A 23,566-nucleotide genomic window follows, 5' to 3' on the forward strand; every position below is an offset into this window, starting at 1 on the left:
GGAGATCGAAAGGTCCACACACATCCTCATCAATAACAACTTCACCAATCGTATGGTCCAATGTCAAACGTGAGACTCCATAAATAACTGGCACCAGAATAGCACAACTGAAACCAACAACGACCAAAGTGGAGCTATAAAAATATTTTGTAAAAACTATATGCACCACAAATATTTGGAAGATGAAAAGGCTATCAGGAAAATAATATGTGAAAATGTCTCCCCCACTGCAAAGATGATAAAATTAGCTTCATAATTTATTATAAAAATATTAAAACCAGCCAGCTGCTTCTTAAAACAACCTGACACCTCCAGAAACGTCTTTGAAGAGGAGTGTCATATACGAATTCACATGCTCGGTGGAAGGGTGCCACCACTCCTATATCAGGATGACCACTACCAGACTCCTTAAGCGTCTCTCCTGCCACCTTCAAGAAGGGGTCATTTTCAATCATTACAAGGAAAAACATAACAGAAGACCAGAGAGAACTGAGCTTATAACAAACGTAGAAAATATTGACCAGGCACCGGACTGAAGATGTCTACGTTATCTCGAGGCATTACATATTTTAGAAAAAAAGCCAAGAATCAATGTAGTAAAAGAAACAGAATTTCTCCCTCTATCATTAGAAAAAATACAATAAACAACCGACTCCATATATCGTCACGAGAGAGAGAGAGAGAGAGAGAGAGAGAGAGAGAGAGAGAGAGAGAGAGAGAGCACCGGAAGTGAATGACATGTAATTTGGACGGCTTATAATAACTACCACCCAGGTAGTGGGTACCCTAACCAACACCCAATCCCCACCAACAACCCCAGACGGACCTAAGAGATCTCAACGCCTCAGGGGCAGATTTCGCCACCAACCAATGACCATTTAAAATCCCTGCTTACCAACCTACCCACTGATTCCACACGCCCTACCTGCTATAAATACCTATAAACCACATATATATATCTTAATTCCCTCTCTTGTATACTTTCTTAGATGACTGCCTGTGCACCGTCGACACGTCAGAGGAAATAAACCTATGACATCTGAAATCTTTATGTGTCCTTAGGAAACCTGATATACCAGCTGCATGTTGATGAGAAAAAGATAAGAAGACTTGAGAAGATTCTATTTATGTCAAATGCCACTGAAACAGTTATGGAATATTCAATGCTACTGCCATCAGAGAAGGCATCCTTCCTAATTATACCTTTTTATTATCATTATTATTATTATTGGAAGGTGGATGACAGAAGGCTACAGCAATCTGATCCTTCTGATCTCTCACAAAAACCGAAGATTGGATGTACGTATGTGGTTTTTAGGGGTCGTTGTTTCTATGCACATACACCCAAGTGCCACCACAAGCAAGATATAAAATAAACACAAATATTTATGAACCTATTTATGCAAAGCTATGAGAGCCTAATGGAATTGAAATATAAAATTTATACCAATGGCCAAGTCTCATAATAGCATGAGTCATTGGAATGGTGAAGAAATCCAATGCGTTGTAAATGTAAAAACATATCAGAAATATATTTACATATACAAACAAGAGCTTTTAAGAACCTGCACAATTCTCCTTCTTAATCTGACTAGAAGAAGTCCAATCGTAATTTGAAAATAGTTGTTGGCATTATTACCTAAACTAAGAAATTGGCTGTTTTCAAGTTATGACCAGTTTCTTATCACCACATTATAAATATGTATAAATTTAATTTACACCACTGCAGATTTTTTAAACAATACATAATTTATTTATAAGTAAAGTCCAAGTGTAGAGTCACTGATAATACCTTGTACTATATCTTTGTTCCAATGTACTTAGGTTAATGTTCTCAATTTACTTAATCAAAATTTGTTACCTTACATCTCGCAATTTTTATTATATATATGTACATATGTATATACATATATATATACTCACACACATAATATATATATATACACACATGCACATGGAAAAATGATAGCCACAAAATTTTGCGTTACACTAGCAATAATTCCCTTCTCAACTCACTTAGTGAAAACTTCTATAGTTGCATCGATGAATGGCTGGACAAGTGTTGTCAAGGCAGTGATGGCCTCTTGAACTGAACTGTTGGCTGAGGCAGTCATATTTGTTATCTGTTCCAATGCTGCATTAAAAGATGCTGTTGCCTCTTCAACGATCCTGTAAATACAGTCATTTAGGCACTGTTATGTTATGAGGAGGCTTTCTGTTTTATAAAAGCTATCATTAATAGGGTTTTCAACGTTAAGTATCCTTGAGGATTATGGATGAGAAAGTTTATACATACATACATTGTGTATATACAGGGTGTAACACGTTTATGCAAACATTTCGAGAAATGAAAGAAAAGGTAATTCCAAGCAGAAAATGTTCAATAGACTTATGCATTTTAAGACTTCATTTATTGGTGAGAACGAATTCTTAAAATAACTGGTATCATTAAGTGGCCAAATAAGATGGCGCGCTCGGGATGTCAGAGTACGCACGGCTATGGGGAGGGGAGGGGGATGGTCACTTCACTTGTTACATTTGCCTCACTTTTCCGCCATTTTGTGAGCAGAAAACTGGAGACAAAGCCTTACTGTTTCAAGAATGTGGAATATGCAAATATGATGTTTATTTATGGGGTTTGCAACAATGAATTCCACTGTCATTAAAAAAGGAAATCAGCGATTAGGCCGATGTGATGCGAATAAAATACTTCCAAATCAAATGTACAGTAGTACCTCGAGATACGAAATTAATCCGTTCCGAGGCGCCCTTCGTATAATGAGTTTTTCGTATCTTGGAACACATTTTACATGTAAAATGGCTAATCCGTTCCAAGCCCTCCAAAAACACCCCATTAAATTTCATAATAAAGCTAAATTGACCTATAAACAATGAAATACTACAACAATTTGGACCATTCAATACCTAAATTAAGAATAAAAATCCAAACCTGTAAATAAAGTGTATATTAGTGTACAAGAAATATTATTACTGTAACGTAAAATGTCGAAGCTTACCTTTCGAGTGAGGCTATCTCCAAAAGTGGCGGCAGAGGAGGAGGAGGAGGACAAACGGCAGATACGTACACTTAACTTTACGAAACACATAAAAAAATGTCAAAAAACAAACTAAACTTTACAAAACACATTAACAAAACTGTAACACTTTACTTTACAAAAAACTTATAATAAAATTTATTTTGTCTTTTTTTATTTTTACATTTCGTTTTACTTTTTTATAGTTTACGTAATTTCAATTTCTTCACCACCGAATGGATGCCAGTCCGTTTACGGAATTTTTCGAACCACCCATGAGAAGCCTTGAACTCTGGGGTTGCCGTTGATGTCCCCTCTCCGCCGTCGTCTTTGGCTTGGGCAATCAAATCGCCGAAAATAGCGCTGGCCTTCTGGCAGATTGCCGTCTCGGTTATCGTATCGCCATCGATTTCTTTGTCCTCGATCCATACAAGAAGCAGCCTTTCCATTTCATTATGCACATGGCTCCTCTTGTTGGACAAAATAGTGATGCCCTTGGAAGGTGTAGCTGCTTTGATGGCTTCCTTCTGCTTAAGGATGGTGCCTATCGTCGACGGATTTCGGCCGTATTCCTTAGCGATCACACTCAACCGCAAGCCAGCTTCATACTTTTTTTATTATCTCCATTTTTGTCTCCATAGAAAGCATTCTCTTCTTTCTGTGAACTTCAGCAACTTTCTTGGGACCCATGACTCTATGTACTGTACGTAATTAAGTTACGTTCTCACAACACGATAATATGTATGTACTGCAACAAAATCACTAACGATTTTACGTTATTAAACGAAATCGTTGGAGCGAACAAATGCCGATTGCGTACGGTAAAGTTTCGGGTGCGAAGTGGCCGAGGTAAAGCACGCCAACACGTAGTACGTATGTATAGAAGATGCATGATGGGAGGGATGCTGTCCAATTAGAGAGAAGGATTCATGGCTTGGCTAGCATCAGGAACCAATGGGAGAGCAGGAGGATGGTGGCGAGTCTACTATAACTAAGATGGCGGCGTGCGGTGCGAGTTTCAAAATTGTTATGGGGCGAATCTCGGACTTTCAGAAACCTTTCGTATCTTGAAAACTTTTCGTATGTAGAGCAGTAAAATTTTTCGTCTTTGCTTTCGTAACTTGGATTTTTCGTAAGTTGAGCCTTTCGTATCTCGAGGTACTACTGTATTCTTTAGGTAATGAACAAAGGGGAAAAATGCAAGTATCATGGAAACCTTCTCCCTCTCTGTCAATGGTACAGGCAGTCCCCGGGTTACGACGGGGGTTCCATTCTTGAGATGCATTGTAACCCAAAAATCGTCGTAAGCTGGAACATCATAAAAAAATACTAAGAAAACCTTACTTTTAATGCTTTAGGTGCATTGAAAACTATGTAAACTGCATTCTTATTGCATTTTTCATCAAAAAGACCTTCAAATATTGATTATTTTGCATTTTTTATGTCACATTTCTTCTGCCAGATGAGCATTGTAGGCGTCGTTACCCTGGAAATAATTTCTGATGAATATAATTGAAAAGCTCCTTAACCTCGGAACGTCATAAGCCGAACCCGTCGTAACCCGGGGACTGCCTGTTTTCACTGGAATCCATTAAAGGAAAGAAAAGCAAGCAGAATGGAATCTTCTCTCCATCAAAGATGGACCTACTCATTAAACACCTATCAAAGATTTAAAATGCATTTGCCAAAAACTCTCGTTCTCCATCAAAAGTATTCATCATCACCATTTGAAGGGAAAAACACACTTAGGAAAATGCTTTCATCTCTGTCAGATGAAAAAGAATGGGAACATTATGGAAAATTCACTTTTTCAGTAATTCCTAAAAAAGGTAGTGCGTATATTCATTCATGCAGTCATCGAAAGAGGTGAAAAAGCTGATGTTGTTCAAAGTGCAGTAACCTCCCTACCTGCATCCCTTCATCATCATGACTACTGTCATTATCACTCATTCAGCATAGGCCTAGTCCTGCCTCCTAATTCAACAACTGACATTTACACTACTTTCTTGATATGTATAGTTAACCATTAAAATTTGTTTACAGTGAAGTCTGTTTGTGGGCGATTTACTAATTGAAGGGACTGTAATGTTAAATTTCTAAAAAACTGCGAGAAAAAACTCATAATTAATTGACTAGCAATCCAGTTGCCTGATGCACTTCATCAACCTCACCCCTCCAACCCCCTTCTCTCTGACTACCCAGACATCGTTTATGCCAAGTTGGATGAGGGCAACGTTAAGTAAAACCAATTGTTTTAAAAATTCACCTCACCAATAAACGAAGCTTTAAAATGCATATGGCTATAGAACATTTTCTGCTCAGAATGAACTTTTCTTTCATTTCTCTAAATATTTGCATAAACTTGTGTTACACCCTGTAAATATATATACGTACATACATACATAAATACATGCATATACGTATAGTATACAGTAGATCCTCCGGTATTCGCATTCTCGACATTTGCGGACTTACATATTCACGATTTCTCTATGGACCATATCTACCCATTATTTGCAGTAAATTTGTGTATTGGCAGTATCTTTATATGAGAAATTTCCACAAATTACTTTACTTTTATATTAATTTCATGATTAAATGAACTTTTTGTGACCATACTATCTAAAAAGACCAGGTATAAGCATTTTAAGTGTTTTTTTTTTAGTTTGTATCCACAAAATAGACAGTATAAGTGTTTTTATATTTATAGAGGTTGCACATTTTTGCGGATTCTAGCCATACACGGGGGGTGTCTGGTACACTTCCCCTGTGAAAACAGTGGGTCCAATGTATATATAATACAGTGTTCCCCCCGTATTCACCTGGGGTTGCGTAACAGACCCCCTCACGAATAGTTAGAACCTCTATAAAAATGTCAATAAAATTGTTTTAAACCTCCTATTTTGTTGGTTAAAACTAAAAAAAAAAACACTAAAAATTTGTACGTATACCTGGTTTTTTTAAGTTTTATCACAAAAAGTGTATTTTTATGATGAAATTGATTATAAAAAAACAGGGTTTTGTGGATATTCCTCATAGAAAAATATTGCAAATAGGCGAATTTTCCGCAAATAATGGGGGGAAATGTTCGAAATCTGTGAATGCGTAAGTCTGCGAATCCGGAGATCGTGAATACCGGGGGTCCACTGTATGTGTATGTATGTATGTGACATATGTATACATATATATATATATATATATATATATATATATATATATATATATATATATATATATATATATATATATATATATATTTCTGTGCACACACTAAACACATTCATCATATGGCAATGCGCAAAGAACGAACTAAGCTTTTAATGTAAACAACTTTCTAAGAAGATTCCCAATGTCAGCAACGTGTGATACAATTTTCAATTGTATTCTCATAATTTAGATACAAAAACCAAATGTACCCACATAAATACTATTTTTCCATTTATATAAGCAGTGACAAGCTTTTTCAAAGTTAAAAGCCTTATGCAAACATTTAAACATTTATGAATATAATTTATATGTAACTTCTTGCAGTAAAATTGTGCCAAAACACACACAATATCTTATTTCTTTTTCCATTCATCTAAAGAAATTAATCAGAAATTCTATAATCACGAATTTGCTCTGTCCCACTCTTGTAGGAGATCCTCTACACTGTCTTAGATATGAAACCACCCCTGCCCCCCACAAAAATGTAAATTATGAAGTCACTACTTCAAAACTAACTTTAGTCTGGGAGACTATTCAAATGTATAAAAAGAAAATATAATCTTACGTGTTCCACAGAGTTACTAGATAGTCCACGACCGAGTTATACTTTTCCAAAATCTTGTTCCACAAATCAAGCATCAGTTGGGACAGCCATCCATAAACAGCTTCAAAGGCAGTCCAGAGGTAGCTTTCAACGACCGCCCATACTTCAGAGAGCCATGTCGTCACTCCGCTGAAGAGCTCACTCAAATATGTCACGATAATTTCGTAGTATTGCAGGACCAATGTATACCTGCAGATTTAAGAGAAAAGTGAAAGAATTGAGTGATGGAATTCATTCAAGAAATGACAGTATATCATTAAAATATTTGGCATTTGTAAGTCACTGAAATATTTCGTCCTATCAAAACTAAGAATAAAAAAAGAGAATAGAAATTCAAATTACCTGAATGTGATCTTTGTACATATTTGCTATTGCAAGAGAAGATATTAAATGATATTTTAAAGCATTTACCCTGAATGTGTTTCAACTAGAGTTGTGAATCAAATACTGAGAAATAGAGAGGAAATGAAAATGAGTACTAATTGAGAGAGTGTTCCCAGAGAGTAAGCTGAAAATACAAAAATCTTTGCCCATTTAAAACTGAAAACAAAATACTTTTTTTTTACTGTTACATTCAGTTCTAAGAACGGAACCCTGAAGAATGAAAGCCAAATGCCCTGCAGGGCCTTTGAGTAACATAATTATAAATTGTCTTATGGTGGAAGAACCCATTTAATTGTCATGCACATATGTATATAAATATGGTTACCCTTTTTGGGCCAATTTTCAAAACAATCATGTAGTGTCCAACAACTAAAAATTCTATTCTAGAGAGATGCCTTTCCCTAGTAACAGCTTTGATCATCAACAAAAATTCTTAAAAATTATAACTGCATATAGAAAAATACCCATTAGTAAACAATCAATTTTTTCTGGGAATAGTTAATTTATTTATTTATTTTTTTTATTTTTTTTTTTTTAGTTGGAGGTCTGGTTTCATTCTGTTGTTTTCTTTCCCCAACTTTCTGAGTAAATCCATGCATAATTTTCAGTGTAAATTTGATAACATTCAAAATATACTGAAATGAACCTGGTGAATCTTTCAGTGGTAACACTGGAAACTGTGTACGTATTCTATTTGAGAGAGAGAGAGAGAGAGAGGGATGAGAGAGAGAGAGAGAGAGAGAGAGAGAGAGAGAGAGAGAGAGAGAGAGAGAGAGAGAGAGAGATACTTACATTTCAATAGCAAAGTTGTAAGTGGCATCCCAGGCTGGTAGTAGAATATCGGTCCAGATGTAAATGATATCCTCCTGAATATCTGATATGGCTGTGTTGAATTCAACTACTAAATACTCAATGTTACTTTCTTCTCTAACCCAGATTGCATCAAAGGTCTCCTGGTTTATGAATGCCTCTTTGACGAGTGGAATTTCTTCAGTAATCCAGCTTGTTGCAGATGAAACAGTCGAGTTCACATCACGCAACCAGGAATCCCAAATCTGATCAGCTGGGGAGGATAGTCGAGCTACGAAATTATCATCCATGTAGTCCAAGGAAGGGTCGAACTCAAAGAGCAACTGAAGAATACACTGAGTTTTCAAATTCAAGCCAAGACGGGCATCTTGCTCCCACACACCAAATCTCTGATGGTCTAAGATGACTCCCATTTCCAGTGGGTTGTGTAACCCAACTCTCAGGCGCCCTGTCTCGAAAGGCTCCATCTCTTCCTGCCCAATCTGCATTCTCATTTCTAGTTCGGGGAAATACTTATTGACTGTAGTTCCAAACACCCAAAAATCGCTAAATTCTTTTGACGATCCTTGAAGAGAAAATGATGCTGCAGAATCCTGAATGTAACCAATGGCCTCATAGTTGTATCCCCAGTCACTCTCAGGAGCATATATATCTAACAGGAAATTGAAGTGATTATCACTGACATTGGAAGACGTTGATACCAATACTTCCTGAAGACTATCCTTTGAAAGGCTCCAGTATTTCAAGGAATACTCTGCATCACTTAAAATGGAATCCATAACCATAGCTTCTAATGTTAATGAAAAGTTAGAAAATGGCTGTGAAATATTCACCCGTAGATTCTGTTCTCCCAACTCTGTCACTGGGTCAAGATTAAACATCATCACGATGCTCCTGTCAGGTGCATTTCCATCGATCAGTTCACCCAGTCCAATCAGAGGTGTGTCATACAGTCTGGTAAGGTTTCCATTAAATGTAATAAATTCATTTTCTGGGTGATCAAACACCGCAGTCAGCACATGCCTATCCTCATCAAATAATGAATCATCATCATAAATGACTCTGAGGGCAATTGGTGGCATCTCCGAGTCATGCTCATTCCAGGTAAACCTAGAAGTGAAATCGAATTTCTTTGTCCTGCATTCAATCGAGGTGTTCCAGTGCACTGTCTGGTTAGGAAATATGACAGATATGTCTTTAACATAAGCATTTGTAAAGAAACCAGGTTGCTTTTGGAAGAGGATATCAAAACCAAGTTTCTTTCTATTGAGTTCAAACACCAGACTGTTGTTCAGGTGAAGCGAATCCACCGACAGAGTCCCACCTAGGGCAAACTGACCCCCAAGGGCCTTACCAGATATCATCATGTGGCGACCCCCACTCAAAATTTCTTGATGTGCTTGCAGTCCATAAAAAGCCCATGGAGGTGCACCTTCAGATGTATCACTAGCACTAGCAGGTATTCCTAATTCTAACTTATAGTCATCGAGATCATCGCTTGTTTCTAAGTTAACATGCACATAACCAGGCCAATACGTTGGGGTCATAACTGTAAAGACTTTGTGAGAATTCCATCCAAAATGTAAGATGAGAAATTCTTCTAAGTTATTCTTGATACGGATGTATATGCGTTCCCAGTACACAAGACTGAATTCTAATTCTAGAGAGTTTAAATCTCCACTCAGCTCTTGTAGCTGTATATCAGTTTGTATTTTTCCTCTGACCAGATGGCCTGGCCCCCAACCCCTGATTTTCGTTCTTAACATATATTCATTCAACCTAAGTAAGATTATCCCAACTGGATCCTGATCAGAGTCAAAATGTGCAGAAAGTGTAAAGCCAAATTTACCCACTCTTGCTTCAGTTACAAATTTGCCACCACCGAGGGCAAGCTGTAGTGAAATCATTTCATATTCTTCAGCGGGCAGCCATAAAATCAGCCTCATATCACAATCATTCCAACCAAATAATTTATTCAAAAGTTCAATTCCTATTTTCCCTGTAGGGTATTCAATCACTGCCATAAAAGAAAAGCCGTGAACCCTCTGTATTGAAGGTGTCTGCAACTTAAATACCTCGTACCCTTCAAATGGCGTTATAAGGTGTGCTGTAATTGCTTTACCCATCCACTCATCATCAGCCAGGCTGAAACTGAATTCTATTGTTTCATCATGTGTATAAAGGCTAAACAGAAGAACAATATTGTTCCTTTTTAAGAGATACTTGAGCTCAAGATTCTGCAACTCATCATAAGGCGTTGAAATACGGAGCCTTGCTCCTCTTCCAAAGTCATCATAGTCAGCATTGAATCTAATAATTTTAAATCTATAACCAACATCCCAAGCTATATATCCAGTTTCACCTTTTAGTGTTGACTCAAAATTGAAGAAATAGTCATTAAAGGAAAACTGTATGGTTTGGAAATCTGTCCAATAATTACTACTCTGAATAAGCAGAGAAGTCCTGACCTCTAAGAAAGCACTATGAAAATCAAATTCAAGATTCCTTAGTTCAAATTCATTGTAAAGAAGCTTGAATTTTGTATTCAGTTTGGAATTTATGCTTTCTATTTCAATATAATAATTAATTGTTTGTTTATTATGGGAAAATGAGGCTGAGATTCCAAAGATATGTTCTTCGTTGTGAGTAAAGTTAGCTGATAATGCAAAGTTGCCACTGTCAAAATACTGAAAATATCCATCTAAAGTATAATAATTGTTTTTTGATGAGTATTTTCCTTCTAATCTATATGATTCGTGTCTGTCTCTATCTAACTTCCCAGTAATAACCACCTCCTCCTCAGAAATGAGTGGAGACTTTACAAGTAACATGACATTGTAGTTCTCAACATCTGCTGTTAGTCTGAAAGTATGTTCCACTTCTTGCAAAGCAAGTTTGCCTGTTGCCAGAATATTGTTTTTCCAGTCAACATCAAACTCAAAAGAATGATCACCAACGAAATGTGACATCAGCTGAATTTCAAATCTCACTTCACGTTGCCTTTCATTGTAACTGAGTTGGCTGTTGAGGGAAGTCTTAGTTGTCCCTAAGGTTAACTCACTTTCCAGTTTCAAGTGGATAAATCCTCTAAGGCTGAACTTTAAGTCAAACTTGTATTCACCAGTTTCCAGGACAGGAGATATCAACTGGGCTCCTAGGTTGAATCTTTCAAGACTTAGATCATCAGTCCATGTTAAGAGGAACTTGTGCTCAACTGCAGGTTTTGGGTAAGAGAAAGACAAGGTAAGTGAGCCGCTTGCCAACAGAAACCTGAGATGAGATTCCCATTCTGATGTAGCAATCAAAAGGTGTCTTTCAGATACGAATCTGTTTTTCAGATCTGTCTCATACAGCAGCCTGTACAGTAGTTTACTGCCTTCTTTTAAAGATATCTCAAACTGACCTTCCAATTCAAAGAAATTAAAAACTGGTATTTTCAATATTAATTCATATGGATCAGAGAAGTAAGCACTGAATAATTCAACATTTGTTAAGATGTATAATTGACTATGGATGGAATGTATATTCAGTTCATGCCGTGAAAGAAACTGGTCTTTGAGTTTAAATGCCAGAACACCAGTGACATTGAGGAACTCAAAATATGTCCCCAACTTTGTATTGAGGTCCAACGTCAAAGATTCTAATTCCAAGTCATCTGATTCAAAATGAACATGTAAACTCTTTTCATTTGGACTTGGAAACAACAGTTTCATCTCAAGGGAGTTCTGCAAGATATTAAGAGTTACAGTTAAATCCTCTTCCATGTCAATGACCACGGATGCCAATGTTTCTTCTTCTGATTTGACCTCAAACACTGATTTAAACAAAAATGGATATGTTAATTCATACATGAGAGTTGCATTGTATGGAGCACTGCTCTCAGGAGATGCAAAGGTAGCATATGCAGACATTTTCCTGAAGTTAGTGTCAGCTTCCAGTGATGTGGATAAGTTTCCTAAATATGGGGTTTCACCCTTGAAGATGATCTTTTCCGCACCGAGTATGACTTTAGCTGTACTTTCAGTGCCATTTATATTAATTTTTAGTGTACAACCAGCTCTGCTAAAACTAAATATAACATTAAAGTTCTTCCAGGTATCGTATGGGGTTTTCACTCCAAATTCAAAAACAGTTTTCTGGTTTTCTCTGATAAACGCAGCTGCGATGACACCAGACTCCTCAGCTTCCACAAAGTATTTACAAGCAAATTCATACCTTGTAGGAGAGAGGCCTATGGAGACCTCAGCTCTTCTTTGATCCCACTGCAGTGTGGCTGAAGCTAATTTTTCTTCACTCTCAGTTTTAACTGATGCTACGAAAGAAACTTTTTTGATAGGCGACCAAGGCGTTATCAGACCAACTTCAACCTTTCCCCTCTGAATTTTGATTGCAAGCCCTATAGTATTAGATTCTGGCCATGATAAATCTGCATTTATTTCAATATTTTGTTCAAGGGCAACAGAGAATGTCAAAACAATCTTTTCAAAGCCAATTATGGGAGTTTGGAGGGATACATTACTGGAAAGGGGATTAGTTTCATAGTTAAGTTCAAGTTTCCACATTTTATTATTATAGGACAGCAGAGACTCTGCATGCCCTTCATTCCACTTAACACCAACAGTAAGTTCTCTTAATGAAGCAAGAGGAGTGTTAAAAGTCCATTTTACATCAACTACTCGTAAATCCTTAGAGATTTTTGTTAAGCCTTCAAGGCTAATCTTCTTAGACCATTCAATGTAGCTGGCAAAATCAAGGAGGAAGTGTTTATTATTGTTAAAAACTTCCCACTTAATTCCTATGCTCAGTTTTGGTAAATATTTCAGCTGCGTGTTTGCACTCATTATCAGGTCAACGTGCTTAGGATTCCTTAGTCCTTGTATCAAAATATCTGTTTTCTCACCCCATGTAAAGGATATATATGACAGATTTTTCATGACTTTCATATCTCCAACATAAAATTCTTTAAGATCATAAAAAGCATTTATAACCAAAGGGTTCTCAGGATCTTCTGTACTGTCCAACTGCACATCTACAGTTGCCTTCATTTCTGCTGGACGATACACATATTTCGTGGTGAGGCTGTACTCCTTTTCACCATACTTCGTCTTAAGGTTGATCTTATTGCCTTGGTAAGCTGCACGCAACACAAATGGATCTGTCCATGAACTGTTGACTGCAATACTGAATCTATTTCCTTTGGCTTCTACATACCATGCCTGTAAAGCTATTGTTTGCATTTTATGATTAACAAAGTCAAGGCCTACTTCAGTTCCTTTCTTCAAGTTTTTCTTGTAACCAGTGATGTTAAAATGAGTGTATTTATCCCAGTAGAACATAATGTTGGTGTTATCATAGCTTACTGCTGCATCAAGTACAGGCGTAGAATCATAATCCCAAAGGAGTTGGAATTGAAAAGCATTTCTTATTATCTGAATGTTAAAGGGCTTCAACCCAGTCACTTTTCCAATGAATTTAATTTCAAAAGCATCTTTACTTGTCTTGGCTTCAAGGGTAACATTTCCAGCCATTCCAAAGATTTCTGCCAATCCAGCAGCGTTCAAGGAGATCTTTTCCTTTCTCATTGAAAGGTCAGCTTTACCTTCAATAATGTGTTCATCCACTGTCATAACCACAGAACCATACATCTTCGATGAATCAGATATATCATATTTCATACTTGCAAATATTCTGGAGGGTGTTCGAAGTTGGGTGAAATATTCAAATATTCTTGGAATAATTTCAGCTTCAAAATCAGCAAAAGTTTCTGAATATTTTAAACTAATTTTTCCACTACCTTTCATGGAACCATAATATGAGCCAATTTCAAAAAATATGGCAGAGATTGACTTTGACCAAGTTACACTTAGCCCCAGTGGATTGATGAAAGGAGAAACTAAAGATGCCTTAAATGACCCATCAAATCTTGCTGATGACAACACAAAGGTGAAATCAAAGGTTGTCTCTTCTATAGATACCATCAGACTGACAGAGCTCTGTTCAGCAAATGTGTATCCCAGTCTCACGTCAAATGAAGAAAAGCCATAAACTGGTAATTTACCAATGATATTCACTGTACTATAAGGAGAATGAATATTGGCAACCACATTAAAATGAAAAGTGTCAATCCCATGCTTATAAGAGGCAGTGAAGGTGAGAATCCTTACCTGATACTCAGCATGGAAGTGATGAGAAAGAGTAAAAGGAGATTCAAACAGGATGTCTAGTTTCACACTGTCCCAAGGCGTTGCTACAGAATGCGCCTGCGTGTCCAGAGTAGCATCAAATATGATAAGTCCTTCTTCATTCACATCAATTTGCATTTCTGCTTTATAAGCACTGCCTTGCTGACCTATGCTCCATGTACCTTCATAAGATTCATAATTTTTAAAGCTTGTATTGATTAAAAACTTCCCGGCCAAAAACGAGTGAGGATAACCAAAAGTTTCTAGAGTTAACAATACCACATGATCCTCAAATTGACCTCTTACATTAAGTGTACCATCGTAAGCATATCGCAGTGAATAGGTTGTGTTTTCCTTCCTTGAATTTAAATCAGCAATTGTTAGTCCTAACAGTCCAGTTTTATACTCTTCACCCATCACAGCTCGTAACTCAAAGTCTAGATTAGATTTCTGACGAATTAATTTGAATCCTTGTGAATCAGACATGCGATGTGCTATTTCAGCATCTAAGATATATTCTCCTTGACTGAAATAAGAGAGGTCTGTCTTTATCCTCCCATTTGTATGTGATTTTCCTTGCCTCCAAATCACGTCAATGCCAAGGCGGCCTCTACGACTTTCAAGACCAAGAGAAACTCGACCTTCCAAGTCATAATCAAAATTAAGCGTTACATTCCTAACGGCATCATAAGGTGCAAAAATGTTTATCTTTAAATTATACATCTTCCAGGCATTGTCATGTTCCTGGTCAACACCGAACGTGTACAAATCTTCATTTGACAAAATGTTTAAATACAGCTTGTAATTGTTTACTAATCGAATTGATTTAGGATAGGTAAAAGTAAGATTAAAAGTTTTGAAACTCTGGTAAGGAGTATCAAAGAATAAGTTCAGAGTCATAGTGTTCTGGAATTTGGATATTTCTCCCTGAACCTCAAATTTACTCTCATCTTGAACACTAATGAACTTGATGCTTTCTGATCCCTCTTTCTTATATACCAGCTCATAATGGTAGTCCTGAAAGCTGTGTAGGCTTGATGTCATGTCTATTGTGATAGATCTTGAGTTTTCCTTGATCTCATGGACTCCTTTCAGTGTAACATTGCCAGTGGGGGTTGTCAGGTTAAAAGTTGCAGCTCCAAGGCCTCCCTTCAAGTTATATCCCGTTGAAGATTCAACCTTATAAGATTTATCTGTTTCCAACTGGATTTCCAGAATACCGCCATCCTTTGCAATGTTGCCAACAGACGAAAACTGGATATTTAGTGGATGACCAAGTATCATATGAGAGTAACTGCTAGTAATATTAACTTTATTAGGTAATAACTTATATATAGCTTTAGCTGTTAATGTATTCTCCTGAAGGATTTCAAACTGCATCTCTGCTTTGTTTTTTGAGAGTGACACATCAAAGAGAAAATGTGTGTTGTTAGAGGGAGGGTCATAAACACGCAGAGTTACCCCTAAACCACCCTGTTCAGCAACATTACGTGAAATTGAAAATGTGGTTCCTAATTTATAATCATCCATCACCGTGCTCTCAATTTTTGCATCTAATTCTCTTTCTTTCAACTCAGCTGACAAGTCAAATTCAAATGCATTATATCCATTCAAATCCAGGTTAATCAAAATACTGAGGGGTTCATCAGGAATGACTGTGCTATACTTGAAGATGAATTTATATCTCTCTGAATCACTGCATCCTAAATTCACATTAGTATCAAAGGACAACTTTTTAAAATCCAGTTCAGACATACCATTCAATTCAAAGCAGAACTGCGGTACATCCAGTGTAACTGTCAGGTTGTAATGTTTGTCTGCTCTTGCATTGACAGTGAAATTAAACTTATCAAAAGACTCAAAAGGTGTACTGAACCTCAGATATGATTCTGGTAAGCCAGCAAGAAGACTGGCAGTTATCCAACTCTTTTCCTCATTCCAGTCAACAGCTAAATCCATTTTGAAGCCTTCTTCAGGATGAGAAAAGCTTAAATCAATAACTGATGACACTGGCATGTATATCTTACTGTCTATGGTAATATAGAGTTTGCCAGGATCCTTTGTTGCTTTAATGAGCCTCACTTGTACATTTGCTTTCTCTTCATTAACAGCCATTTTCAGTGTGCCTGCTAAGCGACTGATGGTGAGCTGGCCTGTCATTTTACTAATGGGGGGAAAATCAGAATTCATGTTCATATTAATCTGCTGTTTTGCTGGCCTGATGATCCAGTTAACATTACCTTGTAAAACTTTGAAGCTGGATTCGTCGGCTTCAACAATTTCAATATTGACGTGAAGAATTTTGCTATCGAGTTTAATGAGAATGGTGTATTTCCTTTCGTCTCCAAGGGTGACGTAACCACTCAATTTATTGTTGCGGAATTTGTATTGCAGCGACAATGCCCATGGAGGCGAGGCCTCACCAAATGTAACAGTTGCTTGTAGACGACTCTCAACCTTTGTTACTGTGAAAAAGACACCCAAGTCTGATTTATATATTTCTCCTAAGTAAGGTATGTTATAATTTACTCCAAGTTCAAACATTACCTTCTTATCAAAGTCCAAGGTCAAAGAGGCATTTCCACCAACATCATACATTTCATCGTTCAACTGCAAATGGCCAACAAAATAACCCCCAAAGTGACTATCTTTTATTTTAAGATCAGTGTCGATGCTAAGAGTGTGATTTTCAAAACCTTCTATATTACTCGTTAGTTTTGCGTCACCTTTGAATCCATAGTCATAATCTAGAGTTGCAGTTAAAAAAAGGTTTCCACTATAAAAAGTACTGTTGTCTTCATTGGAATATGCAGCCATAACTACAGCATCAAACTGAGGATACACAGAATTGAACTGAATTTTGAAACTAACAAGACTGACATCATTGACCATAACTCCAAATGAAATATCAGGTATTATATTTTTCCCCTTTTCATAAGTTAATTCAGCCTTGTATTTTGTATCTGGAATGGCTGCTTCTGCTTGGAATACGACACCATTCAAAATGTTACTTTTTAAGTGAGCAGAATAATCATTAAACTGCAGAGAAAAATTTCCCTCAAAATCTGACTTCAAATCCAGCATAACAACCGAATTAAATTTGGGCTCTGATAGAGTAATGTTAGCTGAAAGGTGATATGAAATGAAATCTTGGTTGAACCACTCATCATCTAATTCCCACTGACTCTTTCCCTGAATGTAAAAATCAGGACCATACCAGAACTCAAAAGATCCAACATGTCCAGACATAAAATTATGTTGCCAGATGAATTCCATTTCTTCTAAGAGTGCTCCTGTCACTTTCAAATGGAGATCTGACTTATCCCTTTCCAAGGGACCGTCGGTTTTGAGCATTACTTTGAAAAGAGATGAAGATTCTTGCATGAGATCAAGCTCATAGTCAGCTTTGTCACCAACTGTCATAACATTATATTTAATGACATAACCATCAGTCCAAGGAGAGTTGAAATGGAATTTGAAATCCACCTGTGAGGACCAGTCAACAGCGTTTAGTGACGTGTTAGCCTTAATCATGTCATCAAAACCCAGAATGAGAATCTCTAAATCATACAACCAATTGAATGGTTGCTTATGATCAGAAGTATACCCAAACTTGAATGCCTGATCATCCCATAATCCAGATACTTGTGAAACGAAAATGCTTGAGTCTTGCTTGAAATTAAGGCCAATTTCTAGATTGTGATCCATGATATTAAGCAGAGAGAGCTTTCCTTCTGCATTTGTAAGTCTATGGTAGTAATCCCATTCAGTTTTCAAGTCATAAGTAATTGTGAATGTGTTTATAGAACCCTCAAGATCATGTAAGAAACCATAACTTGTCATCTTTTGATGATAAGCCATCAACGTTTGAACTTCATCATGATTGAGATGGAAGTGCACTTTAGTTTCACCTGGATAGATGAAATTAATAACAGACTCAATGGTGAAAGATTCAACTACAGGCAATGACGACTTGAAGTCTGCAAAAACATTGACATTTTCATAATCATAATTTCCTGTGATGTTCACAAATACAGGCTCATTCCATGGAGAATCCATTTCAATTGCTCCAACAAATTTGTTCATCTTCTTGTCTCTCTTTTTCATACCAGTAAATGACAGCATCACTTTCTCTTCAAAACCAACTTCAATACCAAAGTCAAATGCTGACTCCGTTAGATTGTATAAGAGCATTCCATTGAAAGGGTTTTCTAAGACTGGAGCCTGGGCACGTAGCTCTAACCCCAGGGACTCTTCGTAGTAATCATTTCTAAGAGAAGTGTTTACTTCTGCAGCCCAGGGAGTCATTTCTTGTGTGAGAGCAAAGGAAAATCCTGAATTGAATTGCTGGTCTTCTGCGTTGTGATAAATGCTGAAGCTGGAGTCACATGTCCCACCATCACTATATTGCAATGTCATCTCAAATTTCTCTGGGAGGTTGCTGTGAACCATTCCGTGGAGCTGCGGCATTTAAAAGGATAAGACAACATACGTAATAATAAAATCTCTGAAAACTATTCCAATATAAATACTAACACAACTAAAAGTATATAAAACAAACCAAATTTTTCTTTAATTCACTTAGTACTATAAAGAAGATCTGATTTTGCTAAGCAAAGCAGCAAAGTATTGTATTGTAAGTCTCTCATATACAGATAGCACTGTACATAAACTATACTATGATCCAAATGGCTGAGAATTGTCATTTCCCTGTGAGTATTCATGCTGCTATTATTTGTCTGACAATGCAATACTTCAGTTCTTTCTATTTCCAAGTAATATAACTCAAGGTTTGCTTTAACCGGCCTATTACCTTCATGAAAAGTTAAGGACAAAACTGACAATCACTGATTTAGATAGTGTGGCTTATTTAAGAAAAATAGTACTGAAGCGTGAATAAGAAAAGGACACAGAATTCTCTCTCCACACTGCAGCTCAAAAAAATTCTACTGAATGTCTACACATTCATTATCAAATAAGTATGTGTAACAAGCGTTTCATTTGAGATAGCTACACAGTGGTGTCGTGGAGCCACTGACTATATCAGTTTCAGCTCACTTTTACAGATTAAAGAATGTCCAGAAAAAGATAAACTACACTATAATTTTTAACATAATTTGTAAAGGTTTTAGTTCTGCAATAATGATACACAAAATCCCTTACACACTGAGAGATTAGTGTATAGTAAAGACTTGCCAAATTTTTACCCTCTCAAAATTTCTTGTTTTCCGCTGAGAAACTTAATATCAAATATATGGAATATAACTATGAAAATGTCCTTCAATGGTGGAATTCTAAATAAAGTTGGGAAAAGCTGACTCTGCCCTACAGCTATAACACATTACCAAAGTATAGAAACTGATTTCATTTCATTTAAGCGGAAATATGCCTAATACACATTTCAAGGTTTTCATTGGGAAAAACTATGAAAAATATTATGGAACTGAGACATTAAAAAGTCATGGCATATGGCCTTTGTAGTAACATAGGTCTGATGAATGTTGATGGTAACTTCCATATATCAACTAATGCCAACCAAGGTTTGAAGCTCAATAGAATATGTAAGACCCTTTCTCCTCATCAATTTAATGAGGACAATCTGACCAGGCATTGAAATATGCCATCATGAGAATTCCATCTTCTTTCTCAATATGAAACTATGGAAGTGCAGATGAACTCTTGACCTTGCTCAAAGTTGAGTTGCACTGTAATATCCCATCAAAAATTTTTTTGAGTCTATTAGAATATGTGGAAGTAGTTTTTCTTTTCGAAGCTAAATTGGGATCACGTTAAGTAGTTTTGTCATGCACAATAAGAAAAAGACTTTATATTATGGTAATACACCTTACCAAAGACATGAACACAAAGTTTCACAAATACAGTTTGTTTACTTGCTTTTAAAAGATCAAGAGACAGAGAAACATAGTAACATGCAATTGCAGAAGAGGAAAAGGATGCTGCATACTGTATGAGAATTCTTAGTCAAGAATTATATCATACTGATTTTAAGAAGGTCTGTTTAATTTCTATATGTTGCCAGTATCACTAGTTTTAGACTTGCAACTTTCTGCCCTTGCCACAGAGCAAAATTTGTTACTAGACTTTGGCCAGCAGGGAAGAGACTGGAAAGCCACAGGTGTTCTGAACACACAATAACCTAACTGCACAGTGAATTCAATAAAGGGAAAACTACAAAATAATTATAATATTCAAAATTACCTTCAGGCTTCCCCATTCCAAGAGGGCGTAGCTAGGAACTGCCGAGTCACCGTGAGCCTCAAAGTGAAAGCCAGCGTGAGTTAACCCTGCAAAAGGCGTCTTCAGGGTGAAGTTTGCAGCAGTAAGGTCGTCTGAAAACCAGTCATTCTGATGTAGAATTGAGAAATTACCCGCTATGACGTCGTCACCGTAAGTTGATGACATCTGGAAAGGGGCAGGAAATGGTATTACTAGTTATTTACTCTTTGGATATTTTTTGAGTGACAAAGTTTTCTCCACTGGAAATGAGGAATGAAATGAGCAGCAGCAGTCAGAAATAATAAATGCTGTACAATCTTAAAACAAATACATACTCATTAATCATTGAAATGTGGAATGAACAGTATAAAATGAGTAAATAAACTCACTGCAAAAACCTCATTACTACTCAAAAGTATTCATGATTTAAGCATTCATGAGCAGAAATCAAAGCTAACCTCAAACTTCCTCTGACTGCCATCGTAAGAGTAAGTCAGAGATATGTTCGTGGAATAATTATCCCCAGAAGGCAAGGTGGCGCTGATGTCAACAGATCCATCAAAATCATCGTAGTCAGCCGGACCATACCTGCCACCGACCATCAGTTCACTTGCCAGAAGAGTGAGGGAGCTGCTAAATTCCTGATCACTGGAATACAATGAATAAAGCCAATTTTCTCAGTTTAAATTCTTGAAATATGAGGCCATCTTCTTGTTGATATCTGATATCGCGATACATGCATTAAACTGTAGAATAACTCCATATGAACAACGGAACATTTTCTAAAAATATGATAGCATAAATCCTTGCTTTGTATTATGCATACAGATAATGTAATTTTCTGGATATGGCAGCAATAGTACTTTATTTACAGTAACATCGGTAAATGACATTTCATTCATGATCAAATGTTGCCAAGATTCTTCAATCTGAAATCACTGATAAAATGCAAGTTAAATATGATCTCCTAAACTATTACTCTGGAATGTAGTTTATGAAGAAAAAAAGAATGAACGTCTAAAAACACTTGGTACAGCATCAACACAAGAATGACAGGATATGAATTTCCAACAAAACGACCAAGTCCAATTCCTTAAAAGCTTGAAGGAGAAAACAGCAAAAATATAAGCCAGATGCCTTCCAGTACTGAGAAGGGATACATACCTTGTGATATTTGTGGAAGTAGCAAAAAATGGATCACTTCCAGTTGTGATGTTAGCTTCGTACAACTGGAACATCCTATTGCTCAGCATCCCAGCAGATACCTGTCGTTATGAAGGGCAGATAAGATGCAAGTGATATTTTTGAGAATATCACTAAGAAAACAATGTTTCATATGGGTCATTCATTAAATGAAGTGTAAAGAGCACTAAAATCCAAATGGTCTTGTCATTACTAAATATTAGACAAAAAACACTATATATATACATATATATATATATATATATGATATATATATATATATATATATATATATATAGTATATATATATATAATATATATATATATAATTATATTATTATATTTACTTAGAGATATAATTACTATTATATATTAGATATAGATATTATATATACGTATGATATCATTATATATATAGTATATATATATATATATATATATATATATATATCTATATATATATATTATATATATATATCTATATATTATAATATAGTATGATCTATATCTTATATATATATAGTATATATATATATATTACTATATCATAATATATATATATATGTATATAGATATTATATATATAATTATATATATCTTATTATCTCTATATATATATCATATATATATATATAATATCAATAATATATATATATCATATATAATATATATATATAAATATATATAAATAAATTATATATAATGAATATATATATATATATAATATATATATCTATCATATATCTATATAATATATCTATCTATATATATAGATATATATATATATATATATATATTATATATATTTTTAATATAAATTATATTATATATACTATATATATATATATATAAATAAATAATATATATAATATTCTATATAAATATATATATATATATATATATATATATATAATATATATATAATATATATAAATATATATTATCTAATATATATATATTACAGGCAGTCCCCAGGTTACGACGGGGGTTCCATTCTTAACCCGAAAATCGTCGTAAGCCGGAACGACGTTCTTGAAAACATGTCCACAGGGAAAATTTCACTAATTTGCAATTTTTCTTAGGGCCGTATCTCTAAAATTATCACTAATTTACTTTTTCATGTGCAACACAAATTGCTGTATATTTTCATTAAAATAAAAGAGAGAGAGAGAGAGAGAAGAAGAGAAGAGAGAGAAGAGAGAGCGAGAGGGATGAGAGAGAGAGAGAGAGAGAGGAGAGAGAGAGAGAGAGATTAGAGAATTAAAAATAAAACCATTAAATTCGTTGACCATTGTTAAGCTCCGAGTGTCACTGGGACAGAAAAAAAAGACGAAGGGAAGAATTTTCTTTTGAAATTAGTCATCGTGTTTTACTACTACTATTTTACTATTATATTATTATTATTATTTGAAAATATAATAAACACGTGCATCTACCATAAAAATTCTCTCATCTCAGTAAGAAAGAGGAATTATCCTTACAAGTGAAATGGAAAGGTCATTTTCATCTCTTTAAAATACGACCATTATGAATTTTGTAAATAAAGTTTGTTATTATTATTTATTATTATTATTATCATTATTAAATAACTGAAATTATCAATAAACATTTACATACTACTGTACCATAAATATCTTTCATCTCGGTAAAAGAGAGAGAGAGAGAGAGAGAGAGAGAGAGAGAGAGAGAGGAGAGAGAGTGTTTATCTCTCTCTGTTCTCTCAAAAAAATACTTATAACGCTTCCAGCGAAGAGAGGGAGGGAGTTACCACTATGACACATTATTATCTTGTGTGGCAAAAAAAGAGAGAGAGAGAGAGAGAGACGAGAGAGAGAAGAGAGAGAGAGAGAGTTAACCTTAGTTAACCTTAATTAAAAGTGACATGGATAGATTAGTATGTATTGTATTTCTTTAAAATACTATCA

The 23,566-nt window shown here is 35.6% G+C and overlaps 1 protein-coding gene across 1 annotated transcript in view; it reads right to left on the minus strand.

Moving 5' to 3' along the window:
• Positions 1-23,566, minus strand: part of LOC135198290 (uncharacterized) — a 220,918-nt gene that overhangs the window by 92,820 nt on the left and 104,532 nt on the right. Inside the window, exons 25-30 of the mRNA XM_064225864.1 lie at positions 21,624-21,724; positions 20,918-21,107; positions 20,442-20,645; positions 8,023-18,683; positions 6,808-7,035; positions 2,017-2,169 (exon numbers count right to left, since the gene is read on the minus strand). Of these exons, the coding sequence (XP_064081934.1) occupies positions 2,017-2,169; positions 6,808-7,035; positions 8,023-18,683; positions 20,442-20,645; positions 20,918-21,107; positions 21,624-21,724 (11,537 nt within the window). The remainder of the gene's footprint in view (positions 1-2,016; positions 2,170-6,807; positions 7,036-8,022; positions 18,684-20,441; positions 20,646-20,917; positions 21,108-21,623; positions 21,725-23,566) is intronic.

This window comes from Macrobrachium nipponense, chromosome 23 (assembly GCF_015104395.2).
Source record: "Macrobrachium nipponense isolate FS-2020 chromosome 23, ASM1510439v2, whole genome shotgun sequence".
In the NCBI taxonomy this organism is placed as follows: Eukaryota; Metazoa; Arthropoda; class Malacostraca; order Decapoda; family Palaemonidae; genus Macrobrachium; species Macrobrachium nipponense.